Below are 20,624 nucleotides of genomic sequence, written 5' to 3'. Positions count from 1 at the left end.
TTTACAATTTAAAAACTAGGTAATCTTTGTGCCCAGCAAGAAATGAAAATAAAATTCAACAACATTTTCAGGTTATTCAAATTTCAAAACTTACCGTTAACGAGATAAAACTAAACATAGGCTATTAGTATCTACCTACTTGTACATAATTTTTTTTTTTTTTTTTTTTACTATGGTAACTTCAATTCTTGAAGAAAATCTTTCTCTCAAACCTTTTTATACATATATTATTGTGAATATATTCGATGATGATAAGATCTAGGAATTTTAAATCTTGTCTTGAATCATCTCTGTCACTATTACAGTTATATTATTTTTTATTTAAACTTAATTATGCCACTAGTATTTTTTCACATGGTTTGCTCTTGTAACTCCACTTAGATCATATTTTCACCTCATAATATCTTCTGTTAATTATTTATTTAGATTTTGTTTTTGATAAATAATGTTATGTTTGGACGCAACTATAGTCGACGCACAGGCTCGCTGCGTTATAAACATGTACGCTTTGTAAACATAGATGTAATTCAAAGGTTAATTTTATGTTATTCTTTTAAATTCACTTATGTTTTTCTCCTTTAAATAGGATTTGTGTACAAAGTCTGTAAATAATGTGTCGGAATAAAGATATAATTCATAAATTCATTCATTCATTCACTCTACTTGATATTTTCCGTATCTGGTAGGTACGTGATATTATTGGAAGTTTAAATAGAGGTAGATAGGTGATCTATTGGCCGGACAAAAATGATCAGTCTTTTGGGTGACACTCGTACTTATAAATGGAGACTATGCCATTGACCAATTTTACTGTATAAGTTTTTTTGAAATAAGCCTCTTAAAAAAATTAAAACATAGGAATTTAATGTACATTAGGAATAAACTCAGGTAGAATTATCTACTGATTTTAAGATATTTTTTTAGTTATACTTAAGGTACGTTTTGCATGGAGCGACAGTTGCGACTGTCGCCGAGCGGCGGTCGCGGGGTGGTAGACTGTTTTGCTTGGAGCGACAACTTCAACGTCTTCACGTCAACTTCAACTTGGCGTCACGAGACGTGGTATCGTCAGTGCACCTAACCTCAAAAGTGTGCACTAAGTATAAAGTCACTTAATAAATTTGATAAATTTACTTAGTAATACAGGTGAAACTTAACATTAAAGTATTCTTTATAGGCCTAGTTATTTGTTATGAGAAACATTCCAAAACTGCAATGTCACAAGCCAAAATGTAATAAAATTACTCAATTTCTCCGTAAATTGCAGTATACAAGCATAACTTGAATTGGAAATCAGTGTTATAAACAACCTCCTCCACAGAGTGAAAAATATATTTTGTTTATTGTATTGTAAATGAAAAAAAAATACCAATCATATTATATACTCTATTAATATTTGGATAGCCTCTTTTTAAAACATTACTGTAATAATTGGAATTTTATATATTTAAATATGAAACGCCTGACTTTTAAGCCAATTTGATCAATAACCATTTATACAGCACAATTTGAATCACCTAAACGAAAATGTAATTGGAAGTCTTTCAAGTCGACAATCTAAATAATTACTAAAATACATTACAATAACTTATTATATAATAACATAATATTAAACTAACCTGACGTTATCCTTTATTCTTTGGTCTTTGTGTGGGAGATATGTTTCAAATCTTAAAGTGTGGGGTGTTTTGCCACTTCTTATAATAAACGGTCGTCTTCCTCACCACTAAAATTTAACATAATCCTAGACGTTGTCCGGCTAGCCAACGACGTCATATAGCGAAAATAAAAGGTCAAACTTGTCAAAATGTTGTACACTATAAAAACAATCAGTAATATGACTGTCGCTAAGCGACTGTCGCTCCAGACTGGTCTTGGAGCAGTACCCAGCGACTGCAGCTCGCGGCTCTAGCGACAGTAGCTTCAAGCAAAACAGGACTATGTAAAACCACTGAGATCAGTGTTCTGCGACTGTCGCTCCAAGCAAAACGTACCTTTAAATTGCCAATCGGTACAGACATATTGAAACTATGCAGTAAATGGTAACAGAAATATATTTAGCCAAGAGATCATATTGATCATTTGATTCCAGAGTTTTGGAAGGACGCCCTATTTGAAGTCGTACATGGGTGGCCAATTTATTTTCTTAGAGAAATTAATAACAAAAAAAAAATGATAAAACACATTAAAATGCTGGCTGTACTCTAAGAATAAATAATTTTATAGCAGCAGGATGTGATCAGTATAAACAGTTTAAGATAGAAACCCTTAATGATTTCGTTAGTGTCTCAATCACAGCTCGTAATTGTCACAGGAAGTTTGGTGGCTTGAAAGTTATATCAGACGCTGGCAGAACGAGTATGGCTCTTAGACTTGTTACTGACTATTAACTAAAAGCCGTCTTCTTCTTGAAACAAACTGTGATAAATAGATCTGTAAGAGCATAAACAAATTCCACTTATTCCACATAGTTGTTATAAGATTAGGTTTATTGTTGCCTTATTGCAAATAGTTTGACATATCGATAGTATAATGTACACTAACATAATCGCGAAACAATTGAATCGTTTAGGAAATTGTATACAATCTTTTCTCAACACGGCATATTACCAATGCTACTTTATGTACATTGCGACATGCCGATGACTCAGATATATTCGTCAGATCACCGGCTTCCCGCAAAAGTGTTCCACTAGCAAGAAAACGGAAAGAAACTTAACACTTTTTTTCCACACAGGTAACCTTGTCCTCCTTGTGGAAAAGCCTTCCAACCTAGCCCTTAGTAATTCTATCAATTATCTCACATAGTTTTTACTCTGTACAGATCCTTAAATTCAACTTCACTTAGGTTGAAATTGATTATTTCCCCGCTCACTACGAATTTGCGGTCCCTGGAAAGAGTAGAAATAATAATAATTTACGGAATCCAGATCACTTTCAACTTAAAACACACAAAAATGGCTTGGATTAAAAGTGGATGACTAAAATTAATCGTACCCCTATGTATGATTAAAATCTAGCATGTTTTAATCCGTGGACTAATATAAAGCACAATTTCTTTAGTCCAGACTTGAAAATTAGTTGTTGACTAAATTTAGTCGCTATCTTATTAGTACTCGAATCAAAAAGATATTTTTCTTAGTCCAGTACTAAAATGAGCTTTATTCTAAGACGCGTTAGTACTTAAATCAGAAACCCACCCTATGTATTATGTCCAAGAAGAGATAAAGAACTAAAGAATCATGTTTTGAGAAGATTTATTTGACTTGTGAAATACCGTGTAATATTAAACTGTTAATGGTTTTGGATACAGATGATCTTTAAAAAAGTCCATATTTTTTCATATACGGTACATCGTGCGTGCACATATCTTTAATAAACTCTTAAGTTTTTACACTGGCGATAGTTAAAAAGGTGCTGGTCGTCGTCTCCTTGGTGCTGCACTCAAATGAACAACTCAAATCGCTCTATACACTAGATCAGTTCAAAATTCTGATCATATCGGTGGTACTGCCGATTATTCCCGACATTTTGGAGTCTCCTGGCACTTCTTTTCAGTGACAAACACATACTTGTTGAAGTTTCGTTAAATTCTAGTTCTATCCAGTGTTTACGTTCTCACTCTCAGGGTTCTTTACTTTTCAAAGCTTCCAAAGCCTTTTCTTGATTTTTATAAAACTGCAATTCAGAAGTTTGCAACATTTGGTTAACCTGAACAATACCTTCAGTGAAATTGCTGGGAAGTTTGGTCGTGTTGTGAATTCATTCTACGAGAAACTAAAAGTCTCTTCAACAACCTCGTCCAAAGTGACATCGTGTTTAAATATCCCATCCATATGTCGTGCAGTCTTGGTCAGTTCATGTTCAATCTCGGTTTTACGCCCTCACTCTCAATGATCGTCACATTTCAAAGCTTCCCAAGCCTATTTTGATCATTATAAAACTAGACTTTAGAAGAAACTAAAATGTTTGTAACATTCTGTTAAACTGAGAAATACCTTCAGTTCAATCGCTGAGAAGGTTGGTGGTGTTGTGAAGTGGTTCTTCGTGAAACCAAAAGTCTCTTCAAAAACATCGTCCAAAGCGACAACCTGTTTAAATATCCAATCCATATATATTTGGGCTCAACATAAGGTTTGGTGTCGTTCAGCTTAGGTTTGGGAAATTTGCTGTCTTCGTATATTGTCTTTGGTCATGTTTAATGTCGATTTGCAACAGTCACAGCCATCGATGTATATTGCTTAAATAGATCGCGCTAAATGAGCTGGTGGCGCTCAAGATACTTTATTACCACCGGATTTAGAGGCTTATCGGTAAATAACACAATGCTGCTGCTCTTCCAGGCCCCGGCGACTGTCTTGTGAGTTGACTCCCGTCTGTTTGCACTATTTAAATCCCATGTAATGACCATGGTGTTTATTGTGAAAATGATTCGAGTAAAAATTTGACTAAATCCACTTCTTTGATATTACTTAACACAAGTTGTTGGTAGATTCTTTATTTCATTATTTTTACAGTAATTCTAAACATAGACAATCTAACAAGATAAAAAAATTAAAAGATTGTAGTGCAACATTATTTGCCGCTAAAAATTCAGTTTCTGCTAGTATTAAGATCTCTATAATTTTCCATGGTCAACTTCGCACTCGAATAATTTCCGTTAAAACTATTTACTTGTTGTACCTCAATCAGTTCGACACAAATGGTTTAGAATGTAATGAAGTGTAGATTGGAAGCCCAACAACGTTGGTTGACCAAGCAATTCTGGGTAAACCAGATTAACTAATCAGTGATTAACTCTGCACTCACAAAGCCGACATAACTCAATACAAGCCGATTGTTGTAAATTTTACATGTTTGTCATTTACAAATCCCATTGTCGTAACGTTATATAGTTGAATACTAAATAAAGACTGATGTATAGTAGTAAAGTATATTGATAATATTTGGCAAAACAGGAATTTTAAAAATGAGGGTTTTATTCATATTTATTCTACAAATAATTTTATGCTTTCAATATGGAATATATAAGAGAACTTATGTATCATTTAAGCCCAATTTCTACTAGGTGCACAGTATTATATTTTTTTTACCTTGAATATAGTTTGAATTCTACAAAAAGTTAGTATTCCTAAAGAGCAAAGTAATTCGAGCTATAGTTTTTGTAGCTGTATGTTTTTAGTATGTTTTAGTTAGACAGTTGTTAATTTTTTTAGAGAACGGAGCTTTATTTTTATTGTTATTATCTAATAAAAACAATTTATTTATATGGCATCAGCGTAAAAAAAATAATAAAGACGAGCGTGGTTCTCGAGCAAATATTCCTGGATGTATTAACGCCGACCACTAAAGCCTAATTTATTCATCAATCCCAGTATATTGAAACAAGTTTACAAATGAGTTTTACTTTTTGTGGATTTTGCGGATTATAGAAATCCCGCTTAAATAACTCATAAATTTTTTTTTTTTATTAAATGTTGCTTTCCGGACGACTACTGAATTTAAAGTCTTCCTCATCTTCTACGTTGTGTTCATAATTTTGTGAACTTAACATTCATATGTAGTTAACATGTTAAAACTATAAAATTAGTTGTGGTTTTTTTTTACAATCCGAAGATAAATTAAAATTTTGGAATGATCTAAACGAAACAAATTTCTCCCCAAACTCATCTACATCAGTCAAACAGAGCTAAAGGTGATGTAATTTTCAAACTGGAAATATAATTTTAAACTGTTCATTTAAAATAAGTAGATCTGCACCATCTTATTGTAATAATTGCAGTCATAATGTCTAACTCATCAAGGCTCATCAAGGCTCATGTCATGTGGCTTATCAAGGTGCCAGTAATATTATTGAACATATTTTTTCAATATTTTCCAACTAAATCCCACTTCAAATAAAAGCTTTGAGCAGAATCATTTTTTAAATTTAAATTTAATGATTTAATTTTTATTTAAAATTTTCGGGGAGATGAACGTGACTCGCCATAAGGATGTGCTATCCTCCATACAGCCCTCAACAATCTCATCAACAAAAATCTTTTCCTCAGCTATATTCTGTTCTACAGTTCTATCTGAATTTATAGTTGCAGGTGACACTAATACTGCCTCCATGTGAATGCCCTGGTATGGTGTTTAAGCTATACAACTTGGGCTCAATAGCTCCAGGTACCCAAACTATTGAGTTAAACAGAGACTGCAATGGACAAGTTGTGTTTTGCCATTCCTTTATTTTTATAGTGACAGGTATTTTTATTACCTTATATAAGGTAACGCTTATATTTTATAGCTTTATATGTTCTTTATATGTACAACTATTGTGTTTTAAAAAGGCTTACTTTACATAGATAAGAACAAGAATACAACTTTATAGAATTGAATTTTAATATATGTATCTCTTGGGTAGACCCCGTAATGAGATTACTAATAAATGATATATTGTAATTAAAATAAATCATGAGCAATATCATTTTAAATGTATAAATTAATGGTTTTTCAAGACAAAATACAGAGGAAAATACCAACTACTAATCGTCCTAAACAACCTTTTGTTGAAGTATTATCAATATCAATAAAACAAATAAAAGACTATAAAATCTGCGAAAAGGATTGCAAAGACATAAAGCTTTAAACTTTTCGCAATGCAGTGGAAACAATAGTATTACAGTTCGAGTTTTGTTTGAATGACATAAGCCGATTTTACCTAGAGGGTGAACGGCAGACAATGATAGGATTGACCGTACAATAAGAAGCCTAACAGTTCGACCTCCTTGTATTCAGCGATCTGAAAGACTCCGTTCAGTTGAACAAGCTGAGATTTCACTCAGTTCTTTATCTGAAGGTCCAGTCAAGAAAAGGTTTAACCTTAGAAAAAAATCTGAGAGTTTTGAAACTTAACACGCTTATTTCTAGGTATCTAAGAAAATCATACCAAAAGTTCTCATACATATTAGGCGAGCTCTAGCAGCAAATAGCAAAATCAGGGCTTATTCTTTTGGTTTTTGGCTTACGTCTCGGGAACCGGTTGTTGGATTTAAATGTGACTGTATTAATGAGCTGAAGGATAGTTCATGCAAAATAAGTCATTTTTACATCGCAAGTGTTGTTTGTAGTACCCAGGAGCTATTTTTAAGAGCCACGCTAGGAAGGTACGACATGGGATTTCTATTAATATTTGACAAAGGATTTTTGGATACCAAGGATTATTGAGGAGTTAAACTTCACAACTTTGTATAACAATTAATAATAAACACGAATGAAGTACATGAACAAAATACAGAGGATATTTCAATGAAAATTATGTACAGAAAAATCGACCAACTCTTGATCGCTTTTTTGTAACCGGCCTTGCAATCGGAATATCTTGGTAAGTTTCTTACTAAGTTCTTCTTCTTACTAAGTTTCCCCTAATGTCTTTCCTATAGCCACTACAGGTGCATCGATCTTAATCGTGTTTACCTACTTATAGATTAGCTGGAGATCTGAAATTTGGTAGGATTGTTGGTCTTGGACACGACTGCAGGTCTTGTGCCCTTTTTAAAAAGTAATAACGCAATATAGACTGTTTCAATGACTGCTTTGTTACCCGCTTTGTTACAACTGAACTCTATTCTACTAATGACGACTAACAGGTAGCGGAGCCCCCAGCGAGCCAAAGGCGAGTCATTTTATATCATTCAATGGTAGTTGCTGATAGTTAGTATTCTTTTGCTAACAAGTATTATGACACCTATAGAGTTATTGAATTTGTTCATGTTTTTTGTCGGACATATATATATATTTTTTTACAGCCAATTTTGCATTTTAAAGAGGTTTATGGAATTTAAAATATTTCCTTAGTTACAGAGATAAGAAAAAAAGTGTAGCTTAATTGTTTCAACATCACGAAGCTTAGAACTAAAATTATCTTTTCTTCTATTACTAGCTATCGGTAATGTTAGATATAGACGTCCTCTAAATGTATGATGGGCGTACTAAAAGCGGCTTTGTAAATTTTTGAAACAACATCTTGTGACATTACATAACCGGTGCCAGACAAGTAGTTAGGGAAGTAAGGCTCGTTAAAGATGTACTAAGGAGTGTACCATTTATTGGTCTTGAGTCCTTGAGTCCTGAATAGGCTTTACAAATTAAGGAACCGATGAGAATGGTTTTTCTCTTGGCAACTGGTTGTAGGGCCTCCGATAGAGCTGGGAGGTTCAGGTATATGTCATCATCTGACTTCATCAGGAACCGAGCTGATGAGCAATGCTGCTGCACCCACTTCAGCATCATCACTGACTTGATGGTCAAGTTGTACGAATCCACAAACCCTTCTTGGATGATATCATCATAAATCCCACTTTCTTCAACAACCTTAGCCTGCAAGGTGGAGTTATCAGACTCGTCAAGTACATAAGTGGACTGTATTTTAGATGAGAATAAAAGGAATAATAGATTGGAAAAAAGTTTAGCTGTATTTTAAGAAAGAAACATTTTTATCACTGAGATATAAACAGTATCAATCAATAATTAAACATCAGCTGGTGAAATGAATATGAACATATTAAATCATAGAGTTTTAAAATAGATAATGTGGGACTGATTATAAGTATTAATAAGTACTGAACAAAGAGATAGCAAACTCTGACTTATACCAAACTCGACTTATGCTGCCGTTTAAAAATTTCATCTGACTCCTCGTGGGCCGTCCCCCTTATGGGATGAAAAAGTAATAATAGCTTAAAAAGAAGACTTTTATGGCTATAATTGATTGACCAAGTTTCATTCCTTTGTCTATAACAGTATAAAATACATTACACCGTTCCGGGACTTTTCAATCACATTTTATAACCGAAAGATGGATGTCTTATAACTGAGTTTCCAAGTGGTATATCTCTATGAATAGACGAAATGATTGAGGTACATTGAGAACTCTACTTCAAAACTTTTATAAGTTATGGCGAGCAATATTAAATAATTTGGATTAATAAAAGCAGATAAGTATTTACTAATAGATGAAGATTCTCTAAAGCATTAAAAATACTTATTTTTAATGAATGAAAATTGGATTTTCTCTAGTTAACTAATTATAAGCGTATTAATTAATCACGAAAAAACATTTAAACTTGTATTTACTGTTACGCGTCTCACATAAATGTATATTCGTGAATCAAATGGTCTTTTCATTTTCTTAAGTTACAAAATTAATTTGTGCTAAAGAGTGTAAATTTGGTATTTATTTTAAACGTTAAATTTGTTAAAAATAAAACTGTAGAATTTTACACAAAATTCATGATTAATTGTATTCAATATTTAATACCTAATGTATGTAGATTGTGATGTCGTATCCAATGCAACGATACAAATAATAACATTTTAATACTCTTTTTAAAGAATAAACTACATTGATAGATTGATTCCAGTTTAAAATTAAACTCCCAATATCTTTCAAGAGGACCGTGTAACAAATCAGAATTACATTTTGGCGTTCATGATCCTCATTGGAATACCCAAATTAAAAATAGCTGTGCAAATATAGCAGCGTTATATCATTTCAGTATCGCATGGTACTCATTCTATATGATTTATTAGATATTAAGTTTATAATTTAATTTATAAAAAGATAGGTTGTATCCTAACAAGCTCCAAGATCATTCGATCTCTTAAAAATATCGCATTACTGTAAAATAAGGCATTTAGTTTAGCCAGGTCTTAAAAACAGAGAACGTGATTGTCGCCTAGTAAACGTAAAACAGATTGCTTGATTATAATTCAGATTAGCAATTCATTGAAAAAATATACTATAAGGTCATTATTACAAAATAAAGGGTGTCCCAATAAGAACGCCGGAATATCAAATGTTAATGAACCATATATTTTCACGCTAAATTTTTCAATATGAAACATGAATCTTAAAGCATAGTATCTCCGATTAGTAATAGAATATTCTCGTAAGTGTCCACCTGCTGCCTGCTGACAAGCCCGACATCTCTTGACAAAGTTTTCCATCACTTTTTCACACACTACCTGTTGAATGACAAGATCAATTTCCTCCTTCAGGTCTTGGATTGTTTGAGGATTATTGGCGAAAACAAGTGACTTTAAATATCCCCAAAGAAAGTAGTCACACGGTGTTAAATCGCACGATCTTGCTTAGATGGCTATGCAGCGATATGTGCTTCATCGCTGAACAGCAAAGTTTTTGTCATTTTCTTATTGATTCCAAACCACCCAGTTTACAAAATCAAGCCGTTTTACGGGATCTCTTGGCTTGATCTCTTGTGCGAGTTGGATTTTGTAAGGGCACATGTGAAGGTTTTTTACCAAAATTCTTTGTGCTGTGCTCCGAGCTAGGCATAACTGCTGACTACGCCGACGAATCGATGTTCTTGCGTTGTCTTCTACACTATCATGTACAGCCTCAATATTTTTAAGGGAGCGACCTGCCCGACTGCGCAATGGTCTTTTAATGTCCAAAACTGAGCAATTTTTTTCGAACAATTAATCTTCGGACACATGACTCATTTGGTGCATTGTCCCGACCGAAAATAACGCGCATCTTCCGCACCGTTTCAGCGAAACGTTCCCCGTACTTGTAGTGCACTTATATGATCAAGCGTTGATCCGTCGTGGAGCGATTCATGACAAAAAATGGGACCTAATAATGATAACATAGCTGATAATTTGGGAATTCCTATCGAAATACATATAAGGATAAGACGGTCTTGAAATCCGGTGTTCTTACTCGGACACCCTCTAGTATGTTTCATAACAAGATTAGCAAGTTTGGTTGAGAATATGTATAGAAACAACTTTCACTCGTGTTTTTTGAAATTTTTTTCGCTACACTTCAAAGACATATTATTTTCTTGATCACTACAAAACTCATAGCATTATTCAGGTTATAACATCAATATTAAACAAACAGTTAATATTATTTTTGGTTGTACAGTTTTGGTTGTTGGAAATTAATTAACCGTTTGTCAAACAATAACAAATCTTTGTTTACTTCAGAAAAATCCAAAAAGAGATAGTTAACATTAGTATCGCATTGTAAACATTTTTTTTACCGTAGTAAACCATGTAATGATAAATTTTCGGATTTGTTAAACATGTAACGAAAACAGGCCATTTCACAGTAGTGTAGCGAAAAGGTATAATATGATTACCGTCATAATATAATACTTACCGATATAATATAATATGATATAATATGGTTACAGATAATACCTCTACATTGAAAAAAACTGACTCTATAAAAAGACAATACATTTGTAATTGGTAGATTTTCTTAGTTAATTAATTCCATTATCATACAAATTCCTTGTCGAGCCTTCCTGATTTGATTGTCAATTCCAAGTAAATGATTTTATTCATTTTAAAAGTGATTATCGTTGTTTATTATAAATCAATATACAATATTTGTAACATCTTACTTATGAATTTATTTACATAATAAACAAATCAATTACAAAACCAATGTATAAATAGGCAGCCTAAATAAAACTACCATTTACATAAATGGTACATATTAAATGGTACATATACATAAATAGTACATAAATGGCAGTTTTATTTAGGCATCCCACGTTCTATCAAATGTTTTAGCACTTTTATTAGAATCCATCGGCAAACAGGGATAAATGTATCTGTGGAGATTTACTTTTTAATATACTCGATTTAAAAGCTTTCAACAGCATCCGCGGATTTCTCTTTTGGAAAATATTTTTAAAGCAGAGTAATAACTATGTAGATATATGGCAAATGGGTACTTTCCTGTTAAAGGGAACATTCATGATTATCGATGATTTTTTTCTCGATATATCGATTTTAACAAATTGAAACATATCAGCTGACAACTACGATAAATAAATATTGTTCAGAATCGACAATCAAAATTTAAAAAATATATATATATTGAATTAAAACTGTTCTAAACTAACCTAACAAAACTAACCAAACTTGCTGTAACATTTAAAACCTCCATTTAATATTCTCCACTCGCCTTTTCTGGTAGCAAACGGAATTTTTAAATGGTACAGCAGGTTTGGTTGGTTATGTTAGGTTAGCTTAGAACAGATTCATTTCTTCCCATATAATAGACTATATTTTAGCTTAAATATCAGCTGTCAATTTGTAATGTATCGTAAAGGAAAAAATCGTTAAATCGAAAAAAATCATCGATAATAATTAATGTTCCCTTTAACAGGAAAGTATTGGGAAATGTTACGTTCAAAATGTTAGTTGTCTTTTGCTTGAATTTCGGTTACTAACTATTATTTTACAATGAGAGATTTCTCCAAACGTAGAAAACGCTTTTTTCAACTTGACAGCATCGATTGATGAGCACAGATCTCCTACAAAGATGACATAGTCTTTTCGACGGGTACTGTCACTTGCCCACTCAATCTTCAGTTTTCTTCCGTGGAGCATTTTACCGTTCATTGCAGCCAGAGTGGAAGCTGCCCCTTCATGGTCATAATAGTCTATAAAAGCAAAAAAACTAGATCTTTTATAAAAGACAATCGATTTTATAGCACTGCGGAGAGAAAACTAAACATTTAACAATTCCTCCGAAACCGAAGCACTCAGGTTCCCTACATAGAGAGTTGTTTTCAGGCTGTTTTCGCTCATTCTCCTGTAAAAATATTCAGATAAAATAAAACCTTATAGTCCAGTCAAATATATAATTTGTGCGCGAGTGCCATTGCTGCGCTCGAGAAACTTTCTGCTCACCTGTATGGGAAACATTTCTCTCATGTGCAGCAAAGTGCCACTTCACACACTAGTTGCACAAATAGGCCCTAACTATTTAATTACCATAAGCTTTAAAATGACACCTCAATCGTATAAATTGGTTGTAGCACGGCTGGAAAAGTGATGTTGCAGATAAACTCTTTATAGTGTTAAGTATTTCAAGAGATAAATGCTACATTTTCCATAGGTATAAATAAGTTTGTTCACTTTAGCAGAGAGATTGTTCATCAAACATTACTGTGAAATAGTTTAAGTTTTCTCTTTTACTTATTTAATTATGTCCTGGATAGAAAATCTTCCTCACTGTTCTTGCTGCATAAATCCATATCGAGATTCGTATTTTTCAGGGAGTAGTACATTAGGTACCAGTTTTGGGCACAGATCTTAATACTTTCCGAAAATAGTTATTTGGAATGTATAGTATTGTAAATGCATTTTGTATAGGTACATGTATTGGATGCCACTATGGGTTATAACACTTCACTTTACTACATGACTTATGAGTATTTTTGGACCCATAAGGGTGTTTTTAAAAACTTCACAATAACACTCCAGAACGGAAAACATTAAATTATTATTAAATGAGCAATCTTACGCACACCAGGTTTTGAGGAAGTTAAATATTTTAAACAGAAAGATCTATAGGAAATTCTTAAGGAATGAAAAATGTAGTCCCTTCAATATTATGTATTTGAAATAAAGCTCTTATTGAAATTAAAAGTAATACAATGTCGTACAGAATATAATAAATCAGCGCAAAAATAATTAGAACCAATCTATTGTCACCGTTGTTTTAATGTGAAAAATCTGAATTAACATTATTACACTAACGTTAGTTAAAATGAGTATATGTTAATTTTTGCAAGGTAATTGTTGCAATATAAGTATATTTAATAATATTATAATGATTGCTAAATTTGTTGAGCCAAAATATTTTAGTTGGTCATCATGCTTTCAGACCACAACGGTTATAATCTTTATTTTATTTTCAATGCTATCTTAACCCAAATAAAAAGTTTTATAACGTCTCTCTTGGACATGATGCACACCTCTGGTGTCATAATTAAATGGTCTTTTAATACAACAAATTAACTGACAATATTCAAACTTTAGTGTATATTACAATCAATCTTATACTCTTTGTTTTAGAATCACAGACGCTTTAGGCACAAACTATGCACCAATAAGAACGCATATAAGTAATCTCCAACTTTTTTACCACTAGAAATTTGGAGGTTACTTGACGTTTTTGCAAATAACTTTTAAATGGTGAGGAAATCGACCAAAGTGGAAGGTAATATTCCGAAAGAGAATACAATTTCCTACAATCTACTAATACGCATATCTTGAAAATACTCAATAAATGTAGCCTAAATTTGGCTTAAAATAAAAAAAGTGTGAAATTTAATGTTTGCTATGTTTATTGTCTACAATTAAAGACGGGGATTTTCAATTTTTTTTTTCCATTTTGAGGCGATCTTTGGTACCTTTCTTGAGTATTTTCAAAAAATGCATAGTAGTAGATTGTAGGAAATTTTATTCTCTTTCGGAATAATACCTTCCACTTTGGTCGATTTCCTCACCACTTAAAAGTTATTTGCAAAAACGTCAAGCAACCTCCAAATTTCTAGTGGTAAAAAGTTGGAGATTAGGCTACTTTTTAACTTTGTACAATTAAATCTACAGTTCTGTTGGATCGATATTGTTGAATGATGTGTCTTTGGAAGGCATAAACTCTTTGAGTTGCTTTTTCGTTTGATGTGTATTATATAGCGGTAAGTTTAATAGTATAAAAATTATAAAGCAATAAAAATGGGTCCATCATTTAGAATAACCCTGTCTTATGTACGTGCTATCATTAAGATAAAAGAACCTAGTTACTTTACTGGTTATTGATTGGGAAATTGGATTGAACGGGTGATATACCCTAAATGCATAACCCCTGCAGACCCCTCATTTAACATTGAAATGAAGATTCTGTGTGTCTTTGAATAATATTTCTCTGATCTTAATTATCAAATATACATTGTAGCTCTTAATAAACTATCTATAGAAACATTAAGTCATTTTGGGCAATAATTAAGCTATCAGTACCATTTTGAGAAAAAAACCATGTCAGTAGTCAAAATAAAGACATCGTACTTTATAAAATTGATCAAGTAAAATTTTAGTTATGACAAAGGTTTACAAAAACACAAGTTGAAAGGAATAACATATGACAAAGGTCTTTGTTATGAAATGGAATGGATCCCAAACAGAATACAAAATTAACAGCTTTGTTTTGAAGATGAAAGGACCTGGCTTTAACACATACTTCTCGTTTACCTTTGGTAGTTGTAACGAATAGTACAACAGAAATATGCGTGGTTGTAACGGTCGTATCTGCGGTTCTCCTACGATTGTAGAACGCACAAATCATTTGATAAATATTCTGTAATAACTGTAAATAGGCCTACTATTTTATGAATTAATTAATTAAATGAATGTTAAAAGTGCTTTTATTTACACAATAAATGCACAACAATTGATTTCCTTAGCACCACATACAACAGTGATCATGAAGACTGTCTGTTGCGGCTGGCGTACCTGGTTACAATTAACATAACCAAACAACTACTTTTAAAATAAAATAGACTGTAGGCCGACTGGTAAAACAGAATAAGAAAACAAAACAATATTTTTTTTCATACAATAAAGATATTTTATTTTCTTAACAAAAAGAATAAATATTTTTTAAACCTAATAGTTAAAAAAATAATAATATAGATAAATTTCCCTTTATAAAAACAGAATATTTGTCAATACAAACTAAACATATTTTATCAACAAGAATATACATAGGAAGCCTGTTTATGATTGCGCAGTGTTGGCGACATTTGAGTGTCTTGATGTTGAATATAATATTTCACTCTAATTTTAGGCTATACATAATTTAAGATTTATGCTCTAAATTTTAAATACATTTACAAGAAGACATGCGATAGTTGGGCTCATCCATGAGTATTTAGCCATGTTAATTCTGCACCTTGTTCTTTGTTGAAATGGAATAAAGTCACCTCTAATTATATTGCAAAAGTAGTTAACAATTTCAAACCCTTCCCGTGTTGATGCTTACGGCAAGATACCCAACTTTCTAAAGAGCATAAGAAGAATTTATTGACTTATTGACTCATTTATTGATGAATAATTTATTGAATCATTTGAAAAATGTATTCATCATTTATTAAGAGATATCATATCAATTATACTGTTTGGGGCCTGGAATAGCGATTTTCTCAACCCTGTTCACCCTAGTGATGTTAAAATAAGAGATATCTTTTAATCTAATTGAATTATTCATGCCACTAGGATTACTGACACCAGTGAAACACTCCTTGACTTGGATGCCTACAAACCTTTCAACAAGCTGCCAGTCAATGTACGGCTGAAGTTAACAACTTTTAAAAAAGTGATGAAGGACTTGTTACCGAGCAAATGTTTTTACTCCATAGAGAAGTATCTTGAGAACAGCATGGACTTTAGGGTGTGATACTGGCCGCCATCGTAGTTAGTAATATAAATATTCGTTTTTATTATGTTTATTGCATTTTTAATATGACATGATCTGTCCAGATAACTGGTTATGGGTATTGGTATTGGTAATGGTTTATTCCACGGTGTAAGTAAGAAGTATGTGGACATATATTTCACGAATGTTTCATAAATTTCTGCCTCTTGATTTATGAGCCATAATCTTGAAAATAGAAACACATTCGAAAATACTATATTTTTATTACAACAAATGAATCTACTCTATAATGGCAAGAACAAGCTAAGAAGCCCTAATGTACATGTACCGTGAACTAATGCCATATTAACAATAATATGACTGCTACTAAGGCCGCGTTCAAGTTGGAGCTGCGATTAGCGATACTAGCTGCAATCCTAACAATGCGTAGATAATAGCGACGTGCTTTCTCAATGGGCCTGTTTACATCGGACCTGGCCTCTTGGGTCTCGACCATCGATGAGAGCAGCAATAATAACTCAGTCCTTTTTCCAAGCTATTAGCAAGATTCTCAACATGGATGTTAATTTAACATCGTCGTAAGTTTTTATGAGACAAGCATTATACCAAGTGTGATAAAAATCACCACAATAGATTTTTTTAGATAAGTTGTGGAGTGAAATCTCTTAAGAATTGAACAAAAATATTGATAGGATGTGCATAGTTTTCCTTATATTTTACATCCTTATGAATAACCCTTAGTGTGTTTGATGCTCAAATTATTCCTTCTTCTTCAGAATCATTCATAGTCTTGATTAGTGGACGTTTGGATTCCGTTCCACCGCGTTCCCCCACAAATCGAGTACTGCATATAGGTATATAACCTTACTGGTTATACTATCTTACATAATCTTATAATCTTACAAGATTAATTTTCTTGTGACAGATTTAGTTCTTCAAGTTTTCTCTCTATAAGCTGCTGGTCATTTGATGATAGTCTTGATTAGTGGACGTTCGTATTCCGTTCCACCGCGTTCCCTTACAAATCGAGTAACTGGTAAGTTGTACCTTGATAAACAACAATCATACAATCCTTTAATCTTTACAGATCTCCTAAGATTAATTTTCTTGTGACAGATTTAGTTCTTCAAGTTTTCTCTCTATAAGCTGCTGGTCATTTGATGATAGTCTTGATTAGTGGACGTTCGTATTCCGTTCCACCGCGTTCCCTTACAAATCGAGTAACTGGTAAGTTGTACCTTGATAAACAACAATCACACAATCCTTTAATCTTCACAGATCTCCTAAGATTAATTTTATTGTGACAGATTTAGTTCTTCAAGTTTTCTCTCTATAAGCTGCTGGTCATTTGATGATAGTCTTGATAAGGGGACGTTCGGATTCCGTTCCACCGCGTTCCCCCACAAATCGAGTACTGCATCTAGGTATATTACCTTACTGGTAAGTTGTACCTTGATAAACAACAATCACACAATCCTTTAATCTTCACAGATCTCCTAAGATTGATTTTCTTGTGACAGATTTGGTTCTTCAAGTTTTCTGCCTATAAACTGCTGGTCATTTGATGATAGTCCTGATTAGTGGACGTTCTGATTACGGGGGTTCGGGTTAAAGAGATTCCACTGTTTGCTGCTACCAAAATTAACTGTGATAATCTAATTCAAAACGTTTCTGGAAACCAGAAGACAAAGATCTTTTAACCAGACCTGAAAGCAAGCTAAGCAAGCTTTGATTACACTTTAATTAACTGCTAATATTGAAACCTTCCAAACAAATATTTCCTTATATTTTAATTGCAAAATGACTATAACCCAAGTTACAACCCATTAGTCGATTAAGGTAAAAACCTATCACAGTTCAGGGGATAAATAATGGATTTTAATGACATAGCTTAGGTTGATACAGCAACGGTTATAATCTACAAGTATATCTTAGAAATAATCTCCACAATCTTAGAATAAACTAACCTACCACACAGTTGCGCAAAATGCTATAAAGTTGCTATATAGAAATTTTTTGACCTCTGTGTCTAATTGTGAAATAAAATATATTTGACAGTTCTGCTTGTTTCATTGAGATCTAAAAGCAAATGTAAACATTGTGAGATTTCATTGCTGCCATGCCTCACCTCAGAACTTTAAAAGCCAATGGGGCAGAGTCCCTACTCCCTAGTTAACAGGTATAGTCCTAAACTGTAAATCAGTATGGTAGCTATTATTTTGTACAATCTAAGCCCAGTTGGTTCTGCAGTATTTATCGCCACTGCGATGTCCGAAGTTTTTTTTCAACTAAGAGAGTCCTTAAATTAAGTTAAATTGTCTTCCGAGTTCATGATGACCACACTACGTGTTTTCTGTCTCTGGGAAAATGTGAAGGACAGGACATAAATCCTGCCATTAGCTCAAATACTAAGAGAGCTCCGAGAAAGGATTCACGTTACAGTGACAAAAATAAGACAGGATATGCTAAGCAACGTTTGGACAGGGCTGCAACACAGACTGGAAACATATTTCGCCGTAAACTGGCAGCATATTGAGCAATTGAGAGATAACAAACAAAACTGAGAAAGTTTTCTTTAAATCCATGAAATTTTTAGAAGCATTCGTGTATCTGTAAGTTCAATTTCGTTTTTTAAAATGGTGAATATTCTTTGGCCATGTTTCTTTTTATTTTCATTCATTTACCAGTAAATTAACAAGGGTTTTACCCTAATAATGATTGGTAACAATTACTCGTCAAATTGATGTATAATTTTTATTGTTATCGTAAATTTGGGTACATTATGCTACTGTGTTGTATTTATCGAAGGTATTGTTACAAATACAGATATGAAATTCAGATTCATTTCGATCTTGCAAGAGCTTATCTGAGATTTGCAATGCAACAGAATAGAAGTTCTTGATATGACGCTTTGTTATCTGCGTCTGTCAGAGTCTTTGAGTTGCTGCTCATCTCTTGTGCTAAACTTTGAGACAGATATAATTACACAAAAGTATACAGGGTAATTGATATAAGTGTGCCAGCTGTTTTAATCGAAAGTGTCAAGGGATATAAAACATTTTTAATTTTAACTGCTTTGGATTTTTATTTAAAAGATTTTGGTGGAATTGAAAAAATAATTATAATCAGCATTTTTGTTATATGGCCACCTACTTTGACTTTTCTTTTGGAATACCCTATATTTTATGATTGTTTTAGAAAGAAAATCCAATTTAAATACGTTTTTATTCTTGGATTTTTTTCTCTCAGATAACAGTCATTGATAAAAAACATACCATTTAATAGCTTAATTATTAAATACCCTATTTGTTTCATTACATACAAGCCTTCAGTCAGTACGTGTTTTCAGTGGAATAATTTACAGCTAATTTTGGCCGGAAAAGCCAACATGAAACTTCAGATGAGAATTACCAAACACTCGTTTCGTTTGATATTTCATGCGGTGACTAACCACAGTGACACTTCACTAATAATCAATAATACAGTTTTATGTAATCTGTAGTGAACTAGCAGTAACATTCTACAATTTGTTCAAATTGTTTACAATTTTGCTTCAAAAGTTTTTAAATAAAAGAACAAAAGCTATCACACAACTTCATAATTTATATTCATGACAATATATCTCTAAATCCACAATTTCCACAAACATTAAAACTCATTTGTCAGCTTTGTCAAATGGGATTGAATAAATTTAGTAGCTTTATTGGTGGTGTACAGATATGCAGGAGTATTGACACTGCTACCTTCATTTAAACTTGATGTGACCTTTACTGTTTGTTGCTCGATATTAAATGTTGATCCTTGTTTTTATTGGTCGGTTGTACCAGTGTTGTCGCAGTAAATGTTTGAGTCCACAATTACGAAGCGGTCTAAGGTGTTGTATATCCCTGAAGAGGACAGCATTGTTGATCGAGGGTTCGGAAGCCAACTCGTTGAGTTCTTAACAGCTCATCTGTATGTGACATAGCTGAATGGGGGAGGACTCGTTGAGTCCTTTACAGCTCATCTGTATGTGCCAGCTGAATGGTGGAGGACTCGTTGAGTCCTTTACAGCTCATCTGTATGTGACATAGTTGAATGGGGGAGGACTCGTTGAGTCCTTTACAGCTCATCTGTATGTGACATAGCTGAATGGGGGAGGACTCGTTGAGTCCTTTACAGCTCATCTGTATGTGACATAGCTTAATGGGGGAGGACTCGTTGAGTCCTTTACAGCTCATCTGTATGTGACATAGCTGAATGGGGGATGACTCCTTGAGTCCTTTACAGCTCATCTGTATGTGACAGCTGAATGGGGGAGGACTCGCTGAGTCCTTTACAGCTCATTTGTATGTGACATAGTTGAATGGGGGAGGACTCGTTGAGTCCTTTACAGGAT

General features: G+C 33.1%; 1 protein-coding gene across 1 annotated transcript; it reads right to left on the bottom strand.

Moving 5' to 3' along the window:
- Window positions 1-1,847: 1,847 nt before the first annotated feature.
- On the bottom strand, window positions 1,848-20,149 carry LOC128984702 (uncharacterized). Its single transcript, XM_054404043.1, has 5 exons — window positions 20,071-20,149; window positions 12,267-12,467; window positions 10,240-10,460; window positions 8,139-8,361; window positions 1,848-1,921 (listed from the first exon to the last, which is right to left on the bottom strand). The coding sequence occupies exons 1-5, from the start codon at window positions 20,147-20,149 to the stop codon at window positions 1,848-1,850; spliced, it is 798 nt and encodes a 265-aa protein (XP_054260018.1).
- Between the last annotated feature and the right edge of the window lie 475 nt (window positions 20,150-20,624).

Source organism: Macrosteles quadrilineatus, unplaced genomic scaffold, assembly GCF_028750875.1.
Source record: "Macrosteles quadrilineatus isolate MER2022 unplaced genomic scaffold, UCM_ALF_1.0 Scaffold_2__2_contigs__length_208266976, whole genome shotgun sequence".
Classification (NCBI taxonomy): domain Eukaryota; kingdom Metazoa; phylum Arthropoda; class Insecta; order Hemiptera; family Cicadellidae; genus Macrosteles; species Macrosteles quadrilineatus.
This window is presented reverse-complemented; position numbering and strand designations above follow the sequence as displayed.